The sequence below is a fragment of the Opisthorchis viverrini genome, assembly GCF_000715545.1.
Source record: "Opisthorchis viverrini unplaced genomic scaffold opera_v5_409, whole genome shotgun sequence".
Classification (NCBI taxonomy): Eukaryota; Metazoa; Platyhelminthes; class Trematoda; order Opisthorchiida; family Opisthorchiidae; genus Opisthorchis; species Opisthorchis viverrini.
Window position 1 is genome coordinate 361,912 of NW_008752066.1, and position 23,899 is coordinate 385,810.

At 43.8% G+C, this 23,899-nt stretch overlaps 2 protein-coding genes across 2 annotated transcripts; one reads left to right on the plus strand and one right to left on the minus strand.

The window, feature by feature from the left end:
- Positions 1 to 304: 304 nt before the first annotated feature.
- On the minus strand, positions 305 to 2,689 carry T265_15254 (hypothetical protein; the record flags this gene model as incomplete). Its single annotated transcript, XM_009177281.1, has 2 exons — positions 305 to 479; positions 2,570 to 2,689. Coding segments are annotated over 2 exons (294 nt in total), but the record flags the coding sequence as incomplete, so codon positions are not given.
- Positions 2,690 to 17,617: 14,928 nt separating this feature from the next.
- T265_10807 (hypothetical protein) lies at positions 17,618 to 23,438 on the plus strand (the record flags this gene model as incomplete). Its single annotated transcript, XM_009177282.1, has 3 exons — positions 17,618 to 17,842; positions 22,817 to 23,162; positions 23,209 to 23,438. 3 exons carry the CDS (start codon positions 17,618 to 17,620, stop codon positions 23,436 to 23,438), a joined length of 801 nt encoding a protein of 266 aa, XP_009175546.1.
- Between the last annotated feature and the right edge of the window lie 461 nt (positions 23,439 to 23,899).

The following is a 23,899-nucleotide window of genomic DNA, read 5'->3' on the forward strand; positions in this document are numbered from 1 at the left end:
ATGTTAAGCTATCCTCAAACGAACACGGGCAAGACATTTAGCCGTAGCCGATAAAACTGCAAAAGTCACTGCCTTTGAACAGCATTTTGATAAAAAAATATCCACCCCATTTGTAATTCAAGCTGAGTTCACCCGCATACCCTTGTGGCTCTTATGTACTCTAACGCTAGCAAAACGTGAGACCAGCGATTCCTATAAATGTTGAAGCAAACAGAATAATTTGCACTGTAATACCAAAATAAGAGGACATAAATGAAGTCTTATCAGTTGTGAAAAATTGACAGTTCTAAATACGGAAACTGACCTTCATCCTCCGTGGTTCCACAACCACAAGCCTCCGAGCTGGTCTTATTAGAAGCTGACACAGTACGCAGGGTAACAGTGTGAAACTTGCAGGGATTCAGCCCATAGACAGAAAACGACTGAACTTTCCCAGAGGCAACTGGATAATCGTTTCCACCGATCCACACAGAATACGACTGGGGAAAGTGGGGTTCCCCCGTCATCGGAAGATCCCAGGTAAGGTTTAGTCCCCTGATCAGTGACTGAACTCGAAGGTTGTAAGGCTTTGGGGGAGGCAGAGCTGCGAATATAAGTTGAGTGTAATTGAGGACAAACATGAGGTAACAATGAAAGTTAATTGGCTTGAACAATAAAGCACGAAGCGGTCTGTGAACAACAGACGAAATAATATTTTCAGTTTTAAGCTTCGGTCAAGAAACGAAGCTTACCTTTTGTGATTGATTAGTTCAACTAATACACCACACACTGGTGTGGACTCCAGCTCAAGATTATATAACTTAACGGATATTACGTGAATGGAGGCAGGAAGAGCTACTTTGGTCCAAGTCCAACAGCCGAAATGGTAGCGTCACACAGCGGGACGTAGACATAAAATTATTCACACTCAAGTGTCGAACAGGTTCTTCCTGATCTGAGAACCTAACCGAATTCCGTTAGCATTCCACTCGATAACGGTGTGACTCGGCTGGTGCGTTGTGTCCAAATGAGGAGCGACCGCATGTGAGCTGAACATCAAACACACCCTTCTCCCGGTTCTTTAAATTTGAAGGAATAATCAACAGCATCATTAGTATATCAGGAAAAGCAGGATTTTTCATAACTTTTACATCCTTGCCTAGGCAAGGAAAGGTATTTTTGCAAGGTGTTAAAACAGGAACTTGCTCCGGTCAGCATAAACAGCACTCATCTGGTCTACTGACTCAATCGTGTGTTTAAAACAAAAAACAAGGAGATGATAGCCTAATTGATATTCGAGGGACAACATCACACAAGATTTCCAACTGGTCTCTCAATACGACTTATGTGGTGGAAACATCCGGAAATAAGTTGTTTTAAATCGTTTTTTAATTTTCCAAATAGAACTATTCTGATTTATTATAAACTAACAGGAATATTAGAAACAAACGAATTAAAAAACCAAACGGTTCGTGTCCAGTTAGAGTGAACTGAAGGATTAATGTTTTATCAGTGGGATTTGACAGCCAGGGCATAACTGATGTAAAATGGGACCGGGATTATTTTGGATGATTACTAAATTTGGACAAAAAGAAAATGTCTCGATGTTTTTCAAAGGATTCATTCACACGATGGCTATCTCTCGCAAGGACCTCTTTTGCATTTGAAACATTATTTTGTCGATACAGTGAGAGACCCTTTTCTGAAGATCATCATTAGATGGCGGTGTGGTGAATATTCGTTTGGTAAGAAAAACACAGTATTGAACCGTTCAAAAGAGCACAGTGCACCCACGGAATCTCCATGCTTCTATACAGTTTGACCTTTCTTTTTGAGTTGCTGAGAGGGCGTGTGCAGTTCTGAGTGACATTTTTAAGTGGACGTAGCTTCTTGGTCGACACTGTTCAGTATCCGGCTACAAAGAAGTTGGCAGCAGATCACTGGTAACTTCAGCTATTCTAAGAGGCACTTAATCTGTACTGTCTCTGGGGGCGAGCTCAGGATAAACTGTGAGACATATTCATATGTTTTCCAACTTCACCAAACCAACTGAAGTCAATAATCACCTAGTAATCCCTGATCTTCTAACTTAGGATGGATGTTCTGAGGCTCGTCATGGTGAGTTTTCATAGTTTTCCGTTTTGTTTCAATTTCTTGAACGAGTTGTACAAAACGTGTAACGTACGTAACCTGTGGATCCTGGCAGTCTGTAAATCAGACAGTCGCCTGACTAGCTTAGTTTTTCTGCGCTAGGTAGCGCTAGGAGACGGCGCTATACCGTAGGTGAATAACTTTTTTAAGCCGGACTAGTGATAATGCAAGGAAATGTTCATTCAGATCCTATTGTCCCAACTGTCACTTTGGGAGTTCGAACGCATGAATAGGCAGGTATCCGAAATTCGTTCCTTCATTCATATACCACTGCTGCACTGCCCAAAATGGACCTAAAATTCACTTTCCCTAAAATTTCGCTAGACCGTAAGTACTGTTTCGTTTAGCGCCCATGGAGACGCATGACACTTCTGTGAACACCATTACGGATGCTTAACTCTTGTATCTATAGCACAACAAAAATAAATGGGTGAATTACCGCAGACGCAAAATCATCAAGTAAGTTAACGATGAAATGCCTGTCCCCATATAGGGACCACAATATGCATTCCTTTAGCGACGACGGCACCAAGTTCGTTTTTCCTGATCGTACGTTCATGTCAAAACTTTCTATTTTGTCTACACCGATAACAACTGCAGTAAAAACGGGAACAGAGAGACGCGTCGTTTCCCCGCCATTTTGAATCGGAGTGTATATGGCATTCGAATTACAAATGGTACATTAAAATGCTCACAGGAATAGGAATTACTGTACACATCACAGTTTCAGAACAACCTTGTTCGCACTCTTGAAGCTTTAAATTCAAGTCCAACAATATGCATGACGGAAAGGCAAACACCCTAATTCTTAGAGATTTTGTGCCTTGAGGAAGGTAATTCTGACTGAACATAAATTGATTAATGATTATCGCTTCAGAACTAGAAAGAATTACAGATAAAAACGCGTCTAGATATTCACTGGTCTCAGTGGGCGAATTAGCCCAAGAAACAAGTGTTGGTGCAAGGCTCTTTTTTCACCTAAGGGTACCCCGTCTTATATCCTAAATACCCAGTAAACTTGGTGGTTGATCGGATGGCAGTTGATCTGTTCGCCGAGCTTGACAACTGGCTTGCAAACGTTTCGTCCCCAGTCGAGGAGACATCGTCAGTGCGCAGTTGACTGTGAACAGATCAACTGCCATCTGATCAACCACCAGTAAACACACCCGAGCTACCCATATTTCGACAAATTGACCCAGTAAACTTCAATGAGGCTGAGACCGATAAGGGAATATTTCGACTAGTTTTATTATTCAACAAAAAACTGACTAGACCATTTCTTCACGGAATAGTGCTAATATTTTAAACCAGCCTACCTGGTTGTGTTTGCTTTGAACGCAATTCGGATAGCTCGCCGCTGACACTGCTCAAGTGGGCACGAACCCCATACGAGTAGACGGCACTTGGTTTGAGATTCTCCACAACATGTGGTCCTTCAGAATTAAAAAGCATAAATCGTTCCTTCCCGTGTTTTGTCGTTTGATGCACAGTGTAGTAGACGTTGCAGTGCTTGTTTAAATGTTTTGGTCGTTTCCATTGAATTATCTGTTCTGTTCCACCCGTCAAATTGATTACAGTAATATCTCGCACTTGTTTGATACCTGTCAAACACAAAATAGGGTACTGCTGATTCCTGCTAGGATAGCAACTAAACGAAAGTTCACAACTGTCTGGTTTGCCGTTTAGTTAATTTAAAACGCCAGGAAAATGCAAGACGAATATAGCTCATAATCGTTATAACACAGTTCTGTGCATTCCCCCCCCCCCGCCCCAAGGAAAACTGACGAGAGACAGTGGCAATATAACTAGGTCAGGCTTCGGAAACTTTCCGCACTAAATAATTCGCCAACTTCTACGTCGGGGGTGGGGGATTGTCAGTCAACTGAAGGAAGGGGTCTCTGATGAATAGCATCCACTTCGTCGTCAGTGACATTTTGAAAATTCCCATTATTGTGGTTTTTACTTGCAATGATGTAATGCAGTAACTCCAAACAACGAAGGAATTCCTCTGGGGGAAGATTTGTAGCACATGAACGTTCACATCTTCATGTCACTACACACTAACGCAACACTGATCTACTGCGTACTAATGACGTCAAGCGAACTGGTGACCGTACGCCTGCAACCAAACTACTAAGCTCAGCGGCCTTCTATACAAACCAAATTAGCAGTGTTTCCCTCAATGCCAGCGAGCTAACTGTGTTTACTTTCAAGAGCTTATGGATCTAGTTGAGAAGCAGGGCTTTCCAACGCAATTCAGCATGTACAAATGTGATGTCACGTCATCGTCTTCGAAAAATTGTGGTGACAATCGGTAAATTTATTGCTGGCAACGTTTTCGCTTTTGACACAAAAGCTTCGTCAGGCCAAGTGACTAGGTTCCGAGGTTGGTCGAGATTCAAGGCGGAAGGAGAATCAATTAGCTAAGTCAAGCTAAATCTCTGTTGGGTGTCGGCCGAGGGATTTTTGTGTGTTAGACTGGTTGAACAAGTGTTGGGTCGGTGGGGAAACCTACGTGTGTTTGGATCCAGCCTAGGGTCTAGTTCTTCTGATTCGGTTCATTTGATGGTCCCTCTTGAACGTCGTTTGAACCTTCTGTCCGCCTGTGTGGATGAGCTAGTGCTAAGGTAGTTGTGTATGAGGGATGCTGTGACCTTTGGTCGGGTTGGGATCTGCACTTCCACCCCCACCCCCCGGCTTTTGCTAATGATTCTACGTGGATTGACAACCACACAGTCACGTGTCAACTCGGCTTATCTAAGACCGCTTTCGAAATCGATAACTACTCAGTCAGTTTCAAGTATTTTCCACCTGATGTCACGCCATCTTTGTCGGGAATCTTAAGCACTGTCCTGAAAACGGTATTATTTAGTAAGGAGGTATTTACAACCAGGACACAGAAATTGTTAGAGCCTCCGTGGTTGATTGCAAGACCTATTTTGCCAAAGTGTGAAGTTGTTCCCCATTAACTATGGCCGTACTCAAAATCATGAAGTTGCACTCATGATCAACTGCTTCATTCATATATTGTTACAGTGTGCGAAGTTGTGTCACCGGTTTGCCAGTAACATACAACCTATTCTGTAAATACTCCTTCCAAACGAGTGACTTTGGTCACTGCGGATGTGCCTGTTTCCTACATACACTTACTCGTAAAAGCAGGAAATCCATTTGTTGTGAAGGTGTTTGTTGGCAAAAGTTTACACTCTTACGCATTCCGGACGTTAATTGGCCATAAAGGCATAATAAGTTAACTCTGATAAGCGGATCCATAATTTCCGCAATGACCTTCACCTCCTATCAGATGCTGGGGCGAGGCTTGGCACCTGACCATAGACTACTTGCATGCTTCATCAGTAGTATATGCCGTTACATCCCTATGTACGTACATGAGTTCACCAAGTCACAGTTACCATCATCATACTCCGGCTTGTTTGTACATGTTGTATCCTCATGTAACGTTTGGAGTCCAGTTGGCACGGGCAGAGCATAACCTAGGCCGTGTCAGGATTTTGGCCCAGGACTTCTAGCATACAAGATACGCGATTTAAAACGACACTATCAGGGCGCCCTGGATATTCCTGAAGAGGCAACCTCCATGAGGATTCATCAGACAGAGCGAAGCAATTATCTTAAGCGCTTGGTACAACGGGCCACACTTTCTGTTCATTTTAGCGATGTCGCGGGGCAACCTACTTTATCTTCACGATCCGTCAACAGCAGCCCATGTGCCAACTACGCCCAGACTGGTAAAAGAGGTTTTCTTGACTGCTGATTTGTTCGCCGAGCTCGGCAGTTGGATGCACCCAACTACCAATTAGGTGAACAAACCAACAATTAAGCACTACAGCCCGGTCATCTGTATTCGGCAACCTCACCAATTACGTTTTTATTTTTTGGGATAGTCTTTAGGTACGGTGATAAATCGGTACACCAATCTGTTTGGGCTGTCTAGAACAAGATGTAATAATCTGCATGGGTCTTTCCAAATATCCTCAAAGCGCTTGTTAGTCCCACTGGTGTCATGACCACCACCACTAATGATAACATGGCAAGCTATCTGGGGATGGAGTGACGAACCTTCTGTGTTGTGTCCACATATTTCGGAACATCAATCTCCCGGTAAGTTATAGTTTTGTACTTGGTAAGCACCTTTGAGCATCCACACTCACTGACACCGCCAATTCCACCGAAATCACCTTGGACACATAAATGCACTCTGAGTGATTGGCCGTATTGAACTGTGCAACAGCTACTAACCTCGAAATTTGATTTGACAATCGGAGCAAAGGAATATCCGTCACTGGGATGGAGACTCATCCTTCGGGAGGTGGGATGCCTAATTTATCTAAGAACTAGATCTATGTCATTTTTCATACTGTCCGAATCTACCCAGGTCGGTCTGAAAAATAGTTTCCGATAGGGTAAGTATTCTGACTTATCAGTCGTTCTGCGTCTGCCGATGAACACAACGGTTTTCACAGTGTTTAACAATGGCCGGCATCATCTCGTTGTTTCAGAACCTTCGATCTGTGGTTGTACGTACTTTGCCAAATGCTCACTCCCTTGTCATGTGTAGAAGTACTTTGGGCATTCCTCGACATTTGCGGTGCAGCAAACAGCAAATTTCTTCCCGTTATTCTATGGGCGCCTTAATGCGGACATTGAAAGCCAACTTATATGTATCTCAGGTGCTGGATTTGATTCTACGATATCAGCACCATCACTCCAGATCAGTGGTTAAGCGAACTGCGTCGATATGCTTATAGCTGTGGACTTCCGAAGCCGAAACGTTGACTTGACAACGAAGTTAACCGGGGAGCTCAAAAACATAGGTGAGCAGTCTAGATTCGTCAAGTGACTTCCAGCCAACTTATATCTGCATTTATCTTACTGGATACTTCGTTAGTGCAAAAAGAGGGTGATCTCCTGTCCACAGGGAGTGTTGTCGTGAATGCGCGCAAAATTAAGCAACTCGGACACTGCACATAGCGATTGTCGGCAACAGCATCATAGGATTGTCTGCTTGTCAGACGTGTACTCTCGCTCCCAACATTTTTTGCTCACTTTGCAATAAATCATCGAATTTTTAGAACTCACATTAGTCTACCCCCAAACTTCTTGTCTTGGCGTTCTGAACAACAACAATAATATCAGCTGGAAGAGTTGTATTGTCCAGCGAACTAGTGGCAGTAAAGGACCGAATGCCAGTTGGTAATCAAACAGATGTTGCTTCCCACTAGACGTCGGTGTAGAACACGCGACCGCTTCGACAGTTAGTTTAGCACTATCCGTAGCATAAAACTAACTTTGCAGTAGAAAATAGCCAAATTCGCAAGCTGAAGAACCGCAAGACCCCAATCAGCCAATCTCCATGACTCTGCCGTTCAGTGTGCTTACAAGCAGGCGAACAAATTGTATGCAAATCACATACACCAGTCAGAAACGGCATAGGATCTGAGTTTCAAAGTGACCGGACAAAGTGCGCTCGACTTTGAACTCGGACCGATTCGTCGTGCTCACGGTGCTGGAGGACACCATTTCGTTCTCTTGGACGGAATTCTCAACAAAAAACAGCGAGTCGTTCATTTTTTGTGTATTTTGAAGTTAGTATCACAGCAGAATCATCATAACCGTACGAACAACTTTTTTTGCTGCAAACCCCTAACGGCTGCCGATGAACGCATGGCTTATTAGGTCAGTCGGAAGTAGGGAAAACGGGAAGTCACCAACCGAGATGCAGTGCCACATATGCTGATGACCGCCTTCTTAGCAGAATAACCAGGCTTCCGGTGAACGTCGATATAACAAGTAGCACAACATATTCGTCTGCCGATGACGCAATACCCATCGGACGCGAAAAAAGACCAGACCTGGAAGGGACGATGACGAGAAAGTGGGAAATACTTGCGACAAATTAGAACGCCAAAGCCTGAAAGGATTGATGTGGTATTCGGTGGCTCTTGGCGGACAGTAACACTGTGCGTGTTACGGTTGCAACAACAATGAGGCTGCGCCTTAGTTCAATATAATTAAAGATGAGATACGACCGCCAACGGAACGATAGATCCAGAAAAAATGTGCTGAAGGGTCGATTCGTTGGCAACGTAGAAAACACGGACCATGTGCCCTGCCTCTGAAATTCTCGATGAAGTGAAATTCAAAGGCCCAACCCACTACCGGCATAGTGTAACCATACTACAATATCACGCAGGAATCCTCAATTTGAGGCCGGGTTTTCTGCACATTAATTGTGCGGAGACAATTTAGAAATTTGAAAGGTTTTCTGGGTGGGTGCTCAAACCACAGAGTCTTTTTCCACCCATGTAAAACTGGCCCGGCTAGGTAGCATCAAGGTAGCGCGGATTGTACAGATTGATTTGGGAACACTTGCAAGTCGGGTCTTTTCACGTTAAGCAGGAATGATGAAGTCAAGGGGATTCAAATCGTATATGAACCGTTGCGCGCTGACACTGAAGCGTCAGTGGCCTTGGAAGCACGTGCGCGTCAGTATGGTCACCTGACCTTGGTTACGTTGTCTCGTTCGCTGTTCTTGGACGTGGCGTAAGTTGTGACCTGGGCATGTTCAAAGGTGTGAGCTCAAGTCATGTTCATACGTGCTACGAACTACGCATAGGCGATAGGCTACGGTTCCAACCTGAAACCTGTTACAATCGGGAACATAATAGTTTCCTGATGGCGCTTGTCAGGGGAATTGCGTGGTGCAAACGGACGGGCACGGGCGTGTTATTACCTGTTGGTTTGTGCCGCGCATCAAGTTAGGGTTTGGGCCAGGCGTGTCTGGTCATCAGAATGTCACCCTGTAAAGTCGATTGTTCATTGTCAGTCAATTTAGAGTGACCCACACAAAGTAGTTTGAATGGTGAATACGTACATTGACACCGGAGGGACCTTCGAACGTTCTTTTGCAACAGCAGAAACAGCAGAAACATCTAAAAGGTGAACAGTGATAACATGCGAATCGTGATGCACACTAATCACCCAGGAAATTCTAACCTTCCTTATCCGGTTCTGTTATGTCAGTTTGTCCTTGCATTGCTGTTTCATGCTACCGTCTTAGTAGTTCTAAACGGGAATGAATTTTTCTTGTGTTTAGCCTCTTACGAGCACAGTAACAAAAAGAATATAGAATGCACTGTACAAAAGGTAGTTTTCCCTTGTCTCCCTACTGCAGCAAACTGACAGAGCATCGCCATCATAGCAAGGCAAGATAGACCAAAAGTGGCCTTAGACAACCTAGAGTCCGAAGTGAATCGACTTCCGTTCATTATTGAGAAACTGTCTGTACTCCGGTTGTTCGTAATCTTCCTGTGAGCGATCATCACCTTGAGGTTTCTGTCGCATCCCAGTTTCCCAAATCATTTGATTGGTTTTCACACAAACTTCGTATCGCCTTCCCTGTCTCTCGGGGGATGCAACTTTCGTATATTCAAACATTTAAAAGCCCTTTCGACGTTATCTATCCGTAACAGCGGTCAAGTGCAAGGTGGCAGATAACAGGAACAAGGTTCATCACTCACTAAGTGATCCAAGCATTTGTCAATTCAGTCATTTAGCTACTTCACTGTCCCCCTGCCTGAGCTACATAGCTAATTAAGATATCAAGGCATCTCCATTTTACGGCCAGTTGTTGGAGACGTAGTTCAGGGATGTGACGGATTTCCTTTTCAATGCGGTCGACGTTTATCTTCATAAATATGTTTTTCAAAATTGGCTTCCAAAAATAACCCTTAGGATACAACCGTTCACTGATCCAATACGCAGTTGACTCCCTTTTGTCATCTGACTGGGGCGGACCGTTGTACATACGGAACTTCTTCAGTTAAACGTACAGAAAAGTGAAGATCCACTGGTTAAACCCTAGGAGACAGGGTTACGAAGTGGACTATTTTGATAACTCTCCTACTTAAGTTAACACAGCCATATAAGGTGCGTAAAATACAGGTAGAAGACTGATTAATCGCTTGGGTTCATCAGACTATCACTGTCAGAGATTCTCGTAAGGCAGTTAGATGGCATTAGGCAGACAACAGTCAAAGAGTAAAGCTCAACGATGTAACGAAGCATTCCATTCACGTGTTCGTGAAATAAGAGGTTATGACAAGTCACTGAGGCTAACTTTTTTCCAACACTAGGTTAGTTCGAACTAAATATCTCGGTTGGTAGCTCAGTTCATACTCGTCCTGAGTGATGCGTCAACATTAGATTATTGAAGTAGCATTTTGAATGCCACAACCATACGGTAAATTGGTACTGTTAAGTAATCGCACACAAAGAATGATTAGGGTATTGAGACAAGATAGTTAGTTCTTCCACACAAGCTGTTTCAACAGTTATTTCGGTGATTGACGAAGCAGGGGACCATCCCGCATCTTTGGGGAAACAGTACTCATGTACCGGTGGTATTGAATATCCCACCACTGCGCCTGGATAACGTGACTTGTATACGTTACTTCTCTGGATTAGTTTGAATTGGATGTGGTCCCGTAACAAAGAAGACTCGCTTTGGAAATAATGAAAGCGTTCCAATTAATCAGGGTTAGGGAAAATGGACCGGCACCGATGGAAAGGACGCCGTATATATTCTTGTTTAATCAGGTGAATATGATAGAAAAGTCCCATTCATAACTACCTGAAAAGCTGGTGCTACGTAGTACAGTACAGTTTACTTAAATATATACGTGTATATATGCATATGTAATACAGTAATACATTTCAAATTTCCATCCAGAACCACATTTCTTATATATAACATGTGCTGTGCGGCGCAGAAATCAAAATGGGTTTGCAGCAGGTATTCAGACACTCAAAACGGTTCTTTCAAGCAACAACTAATGGATACACTATGGAAGATTATGCTTACGTTTTGGCAGTGGTGCAAGACAATCCTTGCCCAGCACAGCGTCCACTGAGTTTTCTGACTGTGCTACCAACGTCACACAGTAGATTCGGCATGATACTAACTTCCGAAAATTTGCCTGCCTCGTGGAATTTGACACAACCTTCACTCGCCACCGGTTTTCGCTTTGCACGGAGACTCGATACCTGAAGAATCGGGGGCCAGGAGCCGGAAGCCATCTCGCTCGTAAACTGTTTTGTCCTTGTTTGACTCTAAAGTATCCATGTTTTTCTGTTTGGGAACAGACAAAGTTTCGCCTCAAAGTGAGTTGGGAAAATGATTCTAGGAAAACTTCAGTAGGCCTAGATTACCCCTGATAATAATCACGTCTGTTATACCTCTAAAGAAGCGTTCAACTAACCCGGCAAATGGCTGTAACTATGGCAAATATTCAGAATGCAGAATATGACGAATCGGAAGACAAACATCCCGGTGAACTTTCTGAAAAGGCAGGCACTTTAAATAGTAAACAGTGTGTGGTATAACCGAACGAAGCTAGTACATCATTTTAACCAATCAGCTTCTACTGACCGTACCGCAATACATCATTGCATCTCATCAGCCAGAAGAATGTTGCATACCGAATGTCGCCCCATCACTCCAAAAGCATTCCGAATGCTGACTAACTAGACCACTGACGAGGAACACATATCAGTATGTGATCCGATGAAGCTGCCCAGTACATAGCATACCTGTACTGGGTGCCTTGACAAAATACATCCATAAAACTTAAAAACTCAATCCAGATATTCCTTCTGTACAGATCCGGTTATCAAAGCTTGTGGTTATACGAGTGAAAAACCAATAGGTCATTCAGTCAGAAACTCGATTAATCAGCTTGATTGCAAGGGTAATCGATTGCTTATAAGAGAATTTCTAATAGAAAAAAATTTCGAATGAATACATCACCAAAACCATGGATGCTAAACGTTTGTAACCAGCTAGCTTAAAGTCGATCAAGCGGACGCAGGGTGACTACTGTGGTGCTTAGGCCCTGGTCCACGCTCCGCTTCAATGCGTGCCCACACATTAATCAGATGAAGGTCTTGCAAGCAAAGGATCGGTGATTCATGGGGCACCAGTACGTGAGTGCCGGAGGCACCGGGATACCCATAGCAAAATGGGCGACTGGTGTCTCCTCTTTGAATCGGTACTTACGAAGCGGTGACTGCATGCGACTGCAACGCATTCTGAGAACCCACTAAGTTATGCAATCACTCCAACGAAATCCTTCAGGTAGAATTCTGATGCCAGGATAAGACTCGACAGAACAAGAGAAACCTGACAATAGGCACAGCACGGTCTAACCACATTTGCCGTTTTTTCTAGAGAGAAGAATATGTAGCTACCCATGTGCTAGCAGGTAGGTAAGATTTTATCTATTTTCATCGTACATCCTGGTTGCTAAGTACAAGTAACGGTGGTACTACTGATTGGGGGCATGCGAGTAGTATGTTCCCTCGTAAATCCGCTTCGCGTCTCTTGAAAAGTGAGATCTATTTAGGAATTTGTGGAGTCGCTTTGTAGCATTTGCTTGCAATTGAGCAAAAGTCAATAAATATCCTGGAAAGTTCAGGAAGACGCGTTCAAGGAGAAGGTGGATACTCAGTTTTACAAACAAGGTGCAAATGAGAGTTTTGCTCGCCTGTCCGAAAGTCCGTAACCACGGACCACGTTAGCCGTTTTCTCTAGACAGAAAAATATGCAGCTACCCATGTGCTAGCAAGCAAATAAGACCATCATGATCTGGCCTATTCTCATCATACAACACCCATTTGCTAGGTACAAGATTTATGTGGAGTGAAACACATTGTAGCCCTTCTGTTGCTCAGAGAATCACAATTATCGTGTAGAATTTGCCGAAGACAAGCTGAAGAGTTGCAGCGCTTAATGTAAAACAAACTGCATGTCCATTGAATTTTGTTCCCGTGTATTTTTTGCAGTCACAACGGGTGTCTAAGAGTCCCCATTGATAGAAGGAACCTCCTGATAAAATAAACATTGGGAATGTGCGTTATATATCTAATTTAAAGTTTACCAGTCAGTGCAGTAGCTGGGTTGGAGACTCACGTGCTGTCACAGTAGAAATACCATTGGTCCAAGGAAAGCTCCAGTTGTGGCTTATATTCTACCTTGTTCATATCACAAATGATTGTACATGCAAATCAATTTGGTTTTCACGAGAGACTCAACTGAATCTCTCGTTTATGATATTCTACAACTAAATGTGTAGCACACAGGCCACCTCATGATCCAGTTGGCACGATATTCGAGATATCGCAGTAAACTACTCGCAAGGTTGCTGAAAACTCTTCGACAGCCCACGACCGGTTTCGCCCTTCTTGGGGCTCATCAGGTAGGCGCAGACCCCGAGTTTCCGTCAACCTTATGATCTACTTGATCTACCTATTTTGCACGGCTGTCCATTAGCGTAGTTTGATGTAACAGATAAATCAGGGAACAGGTCACTATGTACAGAGCTATTGCTGGTTTATTAAGATTTCTTTGCGGTTTTACAGGTGAGTGCCAAAATAAGCTGCAAGTCGCTGCCCTGGGCAGTTTAATCTGGGTGGCTTGAACGGGATACCATTAAACCAACGACAGAAGTTTCTGGAGCTATTCGATGGAAACTGATGAGGATGATCATGCTTTGTTTCAACACTTAGTCAAACGGGATGAACGGCGAAAAGAGAAAGACAAAATGATGAAATGAAACAAAGAGGTCAAAATGACTTGGGCTGGAAGTTTCTTGATTACCACTTTCACCAGGACTCCAGGCGGCGCGGAAATTTTAGTCCCACGATCATTTCTCAAGAAAAGAACCCTCGAGATTCAGAGGGATAATCTTTCGCAAAGAAGGAAAATCTGATTTCGTCTATCATAAACCCGGATTTCTGGGCAACTGTCGGGTAAAACGACTGATGTCAATCGCAGTGCTGATGCACTAGTTTGGTTTGGTTTATTTCGGTTGTCTGCTCTTATGCTCTCTGTGTTCTTGTAACACGCTTAATAAGGACGATCTTGTTTTTCCCTCGACTTACAGTCTGCTTTTTTTGGAGGGGGGGGGGCAAGCATTTCAACTTCGAAAACCATATGTTTACTGAACAAACCTGCTTCGTTCCCAGGTATACACCTTAATTTCAGGTAAAACCCCTTAATAATCCATATAATCTTCGTATTGTATTCATACAGAGATCACTGTGCGCGGACCACTCAAAACCCCGGAATAACCGTCACATTCGGAACCCGTCTGAGAAAAACAGGCATTCCTAGTGTGATCGAGAACAAACACATGCTACTTTGAAGGGTAAAATTTAGCGTTCGCTAACCATACATCTTGACGGAAGTGCATGACTATCTTGTAACTTTTTATGCTAACATTGTGCGGGTGTATATGTTCACAACACGTGTAGTTCAGCATTACCATGTTCGAAGTCGGGCTTGGGCTCTTAAAGCAACTACGTCTGCTCTGAATGTTTTAGGGATCTACCGCTACGGGAATGCAACTGAATGGAACGCGTCACCGACCTCCTTCAAGTTCACCGTGTACATGTGACAAAGGAACACACATCATTTTACCCAGTCCGACTAGAATAACTGATGAAAAGTCAATTTTATCATAAATATATGTTTTTCATAAAGGGGATGGGAGGAGACTATACCAACTTGGGGATAATTCCACACTCAAACACACCTGTAAACGGATGCCATCTTGGCGCCTTCCTAGTAGAAAAGCGCATATCACAAGTCATGTCCCCCTCCCCTTAATCCGACACCGGTCACCCGTGTTTGTCAGGCACATCTGGAAACTGTCCACATGCGGTGGGTTTTTCCGACACGCGTGCGCAGCTTAATTCTCAACCGACCTCACCTTTGTCGCCAGCATCGCCGCCGTTGTCACCGTCCTTGTCATCTCACCCACCAAGCCTTTTGAGAGAGAGGCACGTACCCGCTCATGAGATGAAAAACAGTGCGATCACAATAGGTAGCCATGTCGGGAAGACTAATCAAGATTGTCTTATAAATGAATCGCTGTGTGTGCATTACTCAGGAGCTGTTTTGCACAGAGCTGTGTTATTTATAGCCAGCCTCACCACAGTGCCACCACCTTAGAGAGATCCTGTAAAACTGGGCGATAGCCTGATAATGACGGTTCCTGCAAAACTTTGAAAACCCCGTAACCCTTGCCGCCACCAAGGGTTAGTTCAGTCTTCAGCACTATCTCTAGTGAAGCAGTCACGGGCGTATGGCTTAGTGGGTTAGCCAATTCTTTTTCCGTTTGTCACGTGCAGCAATCGTATCTTTGGACTAGTCCCTTGAACAGACAGGCGGATGATGAGAACTCACGCACGAACTTGACACAATTTATGATGCCTTTACGTCAATTCGTACTCAGCATGTTTTGTTCTCAATCGATGATGTCCAACAGAGTGTCATTCAGAGGCAGTGTGGTCACTGTGTGGCCGACTAGTTGCCAAAACAGTGGACCTCTACAGTGAGTGTTGCACGCTGAGTCGTTGCCTGTGTTCCTGTAAGCATTGGATTACAAGTCTGTGGGCCGAAACGGACCAAAGCACATCGTGATGCGATTTAGCGCCAGTTTCACGCGATCATCAAACACGATTGTGTTTGTTTGGCGTGCTGAGCAACCTTACTGTGTTCGGGTGGCGTCAGCCGGAATATCGACACCGATAGTGTTGACACATCGTGATGCGATTTAGCGCCAGTTTCGCGCGATCACCAAACACGTTTGTTTGTGTTTGGCGTGCTGAGCAATCTTACTGTGTTCGGGTGGCATCAGCCGGAATTTCGACACCGATAATGTTGAAGTCTCAAACGGGAAAGGTATTTAAGTCGCTGTCAAAGATTACACATCTCTAATGTTGTTTGGTGGCTTCATCAAAGGATGTCGAAATGAAACTACAAAACTCCTAAAGATTACTTGATTTAGAAGTAACAGTAAAACAGGTGGCCTAGAAGAAAGTTTTTGTCTCAGTTGGTCAAACAGCGAAAGTAATCAAGCGTTGCTAAACTCTGATAGCGACGACCGTCTAAAGTGTTCTAAAACTCCTAAAGATTACTTGATTTAGAAAGTAACAGTAAAACAGGTGACCTAGAAGAAAGTTTTTGTCTCACTTGGTCAAACAGCGAAACTAATCAAACCTTGCTAAACTCGGATAGCGACGACCGTCTAAAGTGCTCTAAAAAGGCGCAAACCGTTGCGACCCTCCAAAAGGCATCTTTGACACCTTCTGTAGNCTATAGCAGGAATGGGGAGGTGTCAGTAAACTTTCCATCCGTGCATTGAGAAAAAAATGCAGCGGAGTGACTGACGAACATGTTGAGGCGAACCAGCCGAGAAAAACCACCGAGTGGTCTAAAAATTTTGCCGCAGCTATTTTTCACTTTTTTGTTAGTCAATAAAATATTCTCTTAAAGTCACAAGCTGATTTATAACTGAATTTGTGGTTCGGTAAACAAAAGTCATCCAATCCGATTGACTGTTGATGAAGTTACGATGAAAAACATGGGTTGTCCTACAGTTTTGGTCTAGGAATGTAAGACGACGGTTGGTTGCTACAGCACACCCTACGAGGAACAAAGACAGCTGCGAGCTTCCTCCAAATCACACTACTTGGTAACAACGATGGAGCACAAAAGGGGGGTATTTTCAGCCGTTCAAACACTTCCTTCGTGGGGGGAAACGTTTATGTACGATATTACCTCCAATAATGGCAATCACACTTTTGGCCATTGAGCTGACATTAATATCAACAGGATCCATGGATGGACAGTGCAGTCTTATCCTTAGACAGACTGCTCTGACTCCCGCGCTCAGATGTTATTGTCATCTTCCCACATCTCTAGGATGCCCGTAACCGAACTTATTGAATAACACGGAATGAAAATGATGTCATTGGACTCTCTGTAGTTATGGCTTTAGAAACAAGCAAATTTGGCGTATTTAAGAGGAATCATCATCTAGTGTGGATCATATGCACGACAAAACTGTCGTATCAAAGATGTGACTGCTACAGGGACAGCCTTAGATCTGAGGGTATAGTTAACCTATTTTGCCAGCTAATTTTTCGGTGAGATCAAGCTTATCAAACAATAATGGATGAACCATCCAAAAAGCCAAACGTCACCAAACGGTCACGGGACTAGAACAATGCACTTCCTTTTGCTTACCACGGTCATTCAAAGCGAATAAAGTTACAAAACTGTGGTCTTTATTTTTGCAGACGAATAAATCAAATCGCCACGCCAGTAGCCCATAATTCATCTCTCACCTGTAACAAGTAAACGAGGACTTCCAAGATCACCAATTCGTATCTAAGACTAAGAAACATTTCTGATCACAAGTGGTGAAATGCGACCATTGATAAATAAGTTTGAGTTCTCTGTTCCGGCAGCACTGTGAGAAACTAAAGTGGATTTCACACACCAGTCAGCTGATGAAAGACCATCAATACGATGCCCGCCGAACCATATAGATCGCCAGTCAGCACATGACTGCTAACGCCGTATGCACTCGAATACATTCACTAGTCTATTTTTCACATCATGCGAATCAACCCAAGCTTGTGGACCATCGTATTCTGGCCTCAGTTGATTTCCGGCTTGGGATTGTTGGAATATCGCATCCAAAATGGCTACGTGGCTGAAGTCGGAGAGTTCCCGAGTATTGTTCTGTTGACCGGAGACACGCACAGATGTACGGGCACTCTGGTTGCACCGGATAAAATACTGACGGCTGGGCATTGTGCCTGCGGAGATCCAATGACACGGGTAGGTTACTGAGGGGAATTTCGGTTTCGATGATCGCCTTGACCACCTCAGAGAAAGGGACGTTTTTGTTCTCTAATGGGATAAGCTCTCCAGGAGGATAACGCACAAGGTCTATTACTAGCCTGTGATGAGACTGTAAACACCGTGGGAGTCTTCATAAGGATTCATAGGTCTTCCCTGGGTGTATCGTCCGATTCAAACATACTTGAACACACAGAATAACTCTACTCTTAAGCACAAGTCGCGGCTGCTACTGACTCAAACCGTTTGAGTTCCTCAATGGCTGGGATAGCACGTATTATTTAGGCTATGGTCTCTTACTTGTTACCTCAGTCTTTGAAACACAGTTGTCGGAATCTCCGTCCAGATCCTGTCTCGTCTAAACTGAAACTTCACCCAAAAATCACCCCCAAAATAGTTTAACGGCCATATTTTCTATATTTTTCACTACAAGATTTACGAGTCCAGAAGCTCAATCCTAGATGAACTTCAGTCTTACAACAGACAATTATACCAAAATTCACCAGTAGTGAAATGTTATCTACTTTTATACTGTCTCCAAACATGATCGCCAATGTTTTCTCTGCACAGCGAGTGTTAACTGTATGTAGGCTGTTCGCAATGAAGTGTTAAGTAAACCACAACAAGGTAGATTAGAGCAGAGTATAGTAGCAACTAAGAGTGATAGTATCTGTCACGCAAATAATCGTTTTTTTTTCATTCTAAACCCGCGGTGATAATAATTTACCGATGAGTTTGCGATGATGTAGCAAGGCGAAATGAAAGCTGCGGTTCTCAAACTGACGGTCATAGGATTAGCACGTCTTTTTGGCTAGGATCCAAGAGATCCCACTTGCGCGTGACTGAAAACCCCAAAGTACAAAACACATGCTGGATTCCACTTGTCTACATATCTCCAGACCGCAAAATAACGTTCGTCTGTCCCCCTATACTAGGTCAGGTTTGCGGCGGATGCTGGGACAATCCTCCTGACGGTGTCCTACTTCTCCACGGTGTCTAGATGTGTCCGTTCACTGCTGTGCGAAATTGTGAGTACAATAATCCCTATCGTCTTGCCTAAGAACTCCTTGTATTTTTTCCATCGTTCGCTGATGGGTTCTGCCTTCAGAGTCTCAGTCTAAATTTTCCCAGACAGTTCAACAAAATTTCAAGCAGTCAAGATGTTATCCGTCTGACTACAGTTGTCCTGAATTGCAACCCGAGGTTTGAAATGCAACCAGCGGATCACGTGGGTCACAGTCTTTATTTGGGTGTAAAATTTCTTCACAGAGAGTGAGAGAGAGAGATGGGTGTGGTCCCTCTAGGAATGACTGCCATGAACTCTCCCCAGAATTGGCCTCTCTCCAAGGGACTTCTATGGGGGATAAGTAAAGAAGTGCTGTTCCAAAGTGAAGTTTCTGCTACATAAGTTTCTAAGAGTTCCCATGATGCAGATCACACCAAACTGCGACCAAACTTGTATGGTACCATAGGATCCGGCTTGAACCAATGTCTTAGGAGTAGCATCTGCAAACTTTACAGTGAAACTGTCATAACTGTTGTTCTGATAAGAAGTATCCTCCGGGAAATAGGAATTACAATTCACAGTCGATGCACTATGATAGCCATGCCACAACTGGTCAGGCTTCTGTTGTGCACCGTGAGCCAGAAGATACCTACCAAATGTTGGATTTACTGACAATCGGTTCCAAGATCTGAATTCAAGAGTACAGTCTTCACAACTTGCCTGGTAGCTGTCCCAGAGGTGCGAATTCGACCGTCCCCGAGTCCAAGCTGTATTCTCTAAATGTCCTTAAATAAGCTGCATCTGAATGAGAGTATCGTCCATTCGTTTTACCTGGCCCTTTTCAATGCGACACTTGTGCATCAAGGCGCACTGCTTCCAGTTGATCTTAGCTCGTTCAAGAACTTAAGTGTTCGGAATTCATTCTGGCCGCTGCACTCAATTCATCCTTCTCAGACACCGTAAATTAAATTTGTTGGGGATTCGAATGTGCCACCGGTACAGTATTGATTTTTCGGTCATACCGTGGTGAAGACAGCGCGATAGCTCAGCACCCCACCAGCTTGATATCCAGGTGTGTTCCAAATGCTTTCATATAGTGGACCGAAAGAAATGCTTAATTTGGCAACTACAGCATGCATTTCACTAGCGATTATCAAGTCTGCGGCCAATACGCTGTCGGAGGATAAGAAATTTTCCAAACGCCCTATACTGTGGCCATGAAAACGAGTGCATGATACCTGTCGTTCCCCCACCCCCCCCCATCCAGAGAAAAGGCTGATAGAAACAAGTACTTTGGAAGCACTTATCTCTCTACCAAAACTAGTTGCCGTCAAAATATATGCTCTGGGCGGTAGCTGCTATTTCCCCCTCGGATTTGCAGCAAAAATCACAATCACATCCTTGCCTATGCAGCCTTGTTTTGACCATGAAACGTTTTCGCTTGAAAATGCAATCCTCTAGACAGAACCGAATCTGTGGCCTTTCTTCGGGATAACAAAATGCTTCTGTATGCAGACTGAGAAAAGTTAAAGCCCGAATGTAGACTAGATTCATCCCCATACTGGTTTCGAACTCAGTAGAGGTGGTTCAACACGCATCTGCTCGGATAGTCATACCAAAATGCAGGAATGTGCAAATGTCAACAGTTCCTTCAGGTCAGTAGAGCTTTTTGAGTACGAATCACAATGATCCACACATTCTAAGACTTTCACGACGTCTGTGAACAAAGCACATGCCGTTTGGTTCCATTCGCGATAATTTTGCTCATGATTGACGCGCTGCAGAATTAGAGTCAGTGTTGCTCCGTCCGCCTCGAAATCCATCTTGCAACGCATCCAATATATCAGCGTCGAGGCGGTCGAGCAAGATGTGTGCCAAGAGTTTACTCGCAGCTCAGAGGAAAGTGATTCTTTGATAATTTTCCGCTTTCGTCGGTTGCTCTGTTCTTTCCATCAGGGTTACGACTGATTCGTCCTTGAATCTTCGTGGGTGCTTTCGGTCTGTCAGATTGGGTGGAAATTTTTCTAGTTTAATGTTCACCTACTCAAGTTGAACAGTTTTGGCGGATAATACGTCTTCTCCGGTAGAGTTCCAATTACGTAGTCTAGCGATCGCCCTTTGAAGTACAGCCTTCGTAGACTGGCTAGAATAGTCCATTTTCACTAGAGTAATTGTGTAAGACAGTGTGAATCTGGGTTGGAGAGTTTATTGAGAAGCATGCCTTCCAAGAAGTCGATGTGTCCTCAGACCCATTGTGCTTTTGGCCGGTCTGGGTTTAATGGATTCACTTTCTGTTCGCAGATCTATTTCAATGCTCCCAAGAATTTCTTGTGATCATTTGGCTACTTTTAGCCCTCTCAATTCTGCGTAAGTTGTTCCAAAGTTTTGTCCTATCCTCGCCAATCTGGGTCGTCTTATTCTGCTCTTTGGATACACCCAGGTCACGACGGTCGCTTTTCCAGCACTGAAACGTACAAGTGATGCCGAGTTGTATAGTGACATGCACCATCAGTAGACACCGACCTTTTGGATTAACTGTTCGAATTCCAAAGGGGTCCATCACCTCGTTTCTATGTCGATCTGTCACAACCCACTATGTTGTTGAGGCTAACCATGAGAAATGGGCACCCAGTTGACCGAACGAATGTGATGACAGCTGTCTATTGCCGGCGGAATTTTTCATGCTCGCCTTCTGGGTGCGATATCCAAGGGGGGGGATACAAAATGATAAAAGTTGGGGAAACACATGTGGTCCAAATAAAGAGGTTGGCGAAAAACAACAAAAAACATCGTTCCATAGACGTTCCATATTTTTGGTGGGATGAAGAGATTTGGGAAATTTCAATGGAGACTTCGTCCTGTGAGTGAGACCAATCTACGCTGAACCACCCTACAGATGAACGGCACCGGTGAAAATCTCCAAGTTTTATGCTACTAATGAACTAATAGTAGCTCTGAGCCGTCAGTCGAGCAGTCAGGCAAAATGCAAACACTTGATGTGGATTCCGTGATAAAAGGAGGAATGACGCCACATCTTGTCTAAGCGCGAGGGAATCACAGTGCCGGTCGTGGTCGAACGGGTTCAGCCACTAGCCGATAGGCTGCCGGTTCGAATCCCTATGAGTTTCTAGAGATGCGTACTATTGGTGATTCCAGGAAGAAACAACTATACAGTATATCTCCATATACTGGCTTCACTTACAGGACGAAGCTTAAAATGAAAGTACACCAGCGAGTCTGTATCACATGGGAACCATTATTGCTTTTGCAGTTTGCATAAGTACTGCAGAATTCCACAAATAGTTCACAATAATCAAATAGTCAAACAAAAACCAAATTAGTTTGCAAATGAGTGTATATTCGCTAATTTCGTGCAATTTGGTTTCAAGTAGAACATAAGGTTGACGGAAATCCGGGGACTGCGCCTACCTGACGAGCCCCAAAAAGGGCGAAAACGGTCAGCAACCTTATGAGTAATACATTACAAAAATTTCGATTAGGTTTGCACAAACATGAGCCACTAACTGTCTCAAGAGTGACAGTCGTATTTCATGACCCCTCAGGGATCACTAAGAAGTCGGCCTGCATGGACAGAAACCCGCACTAGCTCCGTTGCTGAATTGAGCCGTTGGGAGCGAGTTTATCCGACTCAAATACACTGTGCAGCCAAGCGGATGTGACAGAAAATTAGTGCCCAGTTTGTCGCACTAGGTGACGAGGAAGCCAATAGAACAGGCTAGACGCATACCGGAAACAACGAATTCAATTTCCATAAAATTATTGGAAAATAATAAAACGGAGAGTGAAGCATTGATTATGTGGATTTCAACAAATAACTGGTCATGAATGACTAGCTTAGAGCTATGATGTGCGATATATATATGAATGTATGTATGCATGAATATAATGTATATATATACTACACATATATATGCCGTTCTTTGCAGGCCTACGCCAATATTACCGACCTTGATCAACGTAACAGCGATACTGTACAACTCCGCTCGATAGTGGATGCATCCTATCCCGAGTCTTACACCTCCGCATGCAAAAAGTTGTCAGACGGGGAGGATGAAGATCCGATAGGGTTGGGTGGGGCAACAGACATTGCGATTCTGTGCACAGATAGACCGTTCCATTTGAAGCGTGGTTTCATTGAACTAAGCCGTCTCATGTTACATCCAACGGAAGAGGAACGTGAAAAATTGCTTCACGGTCTAGTCACTCCAAACTCATTGGTTCTTGGATTCGGTCGGGATCCCTCAACTGAAACAACAGGTTTACTTCGATTTGGTAGGTTCTGTTGATTAATTTCAACCAACTTACTTCCGAATTTCAGGTTTTGTCGACATTACTCCGTGTCCGCGGGATATACAAATCAACACCACAGGTGCTCTCTGCGCCAATGAGAACACCAACTCCCAAACTCCGGAGGTTGGTGATAGCGGTGGTCCCGTGGTCGATCAGAGTGGACATGTGATCGGAGTGACGTCGATTTCCGGATATGGATGGGTTGTGTTTTCCAGTGTGATGACCAACTTGGATTTTATTCGAAATCATTTGGTGTGACAGCTGGACACTAGTAACAATGTATGTCCACTTCTGCATCAGACATAGTGATCCATAACAGTCTAAGGAGCCTGATCACGTGGACTTTAAATGACCTTTTTCTCCTCAGTGAGATGTTTCGAATTCCTAATAAAACCAAATCCGGTATATTCATGTATCAGTATGTACGCAAACAAGTGGCTACGAATCCTCATCTGTTCTTTTTTCCTGTAGCTGAGGAAAAACTTTCCTGTGCATTTAGTCAAAATGAGGCTTCAGACAGTCTTCGTACTGAGCAGAGTTGGTTGGTGAACATTGCCAATGAGAAATATGCCCAGGTCGGCTTTCGATCCAATTTTAAACTCAATCAAGAAGGAGACTGAGAGGCTTATTCTAACGTGAGTTCTGTACGATAACTGACAGACTCCCCGCCAATGCTAGTAATAGAGTAGATTGGTTAAACGTCTCAAATTCGTATTTAG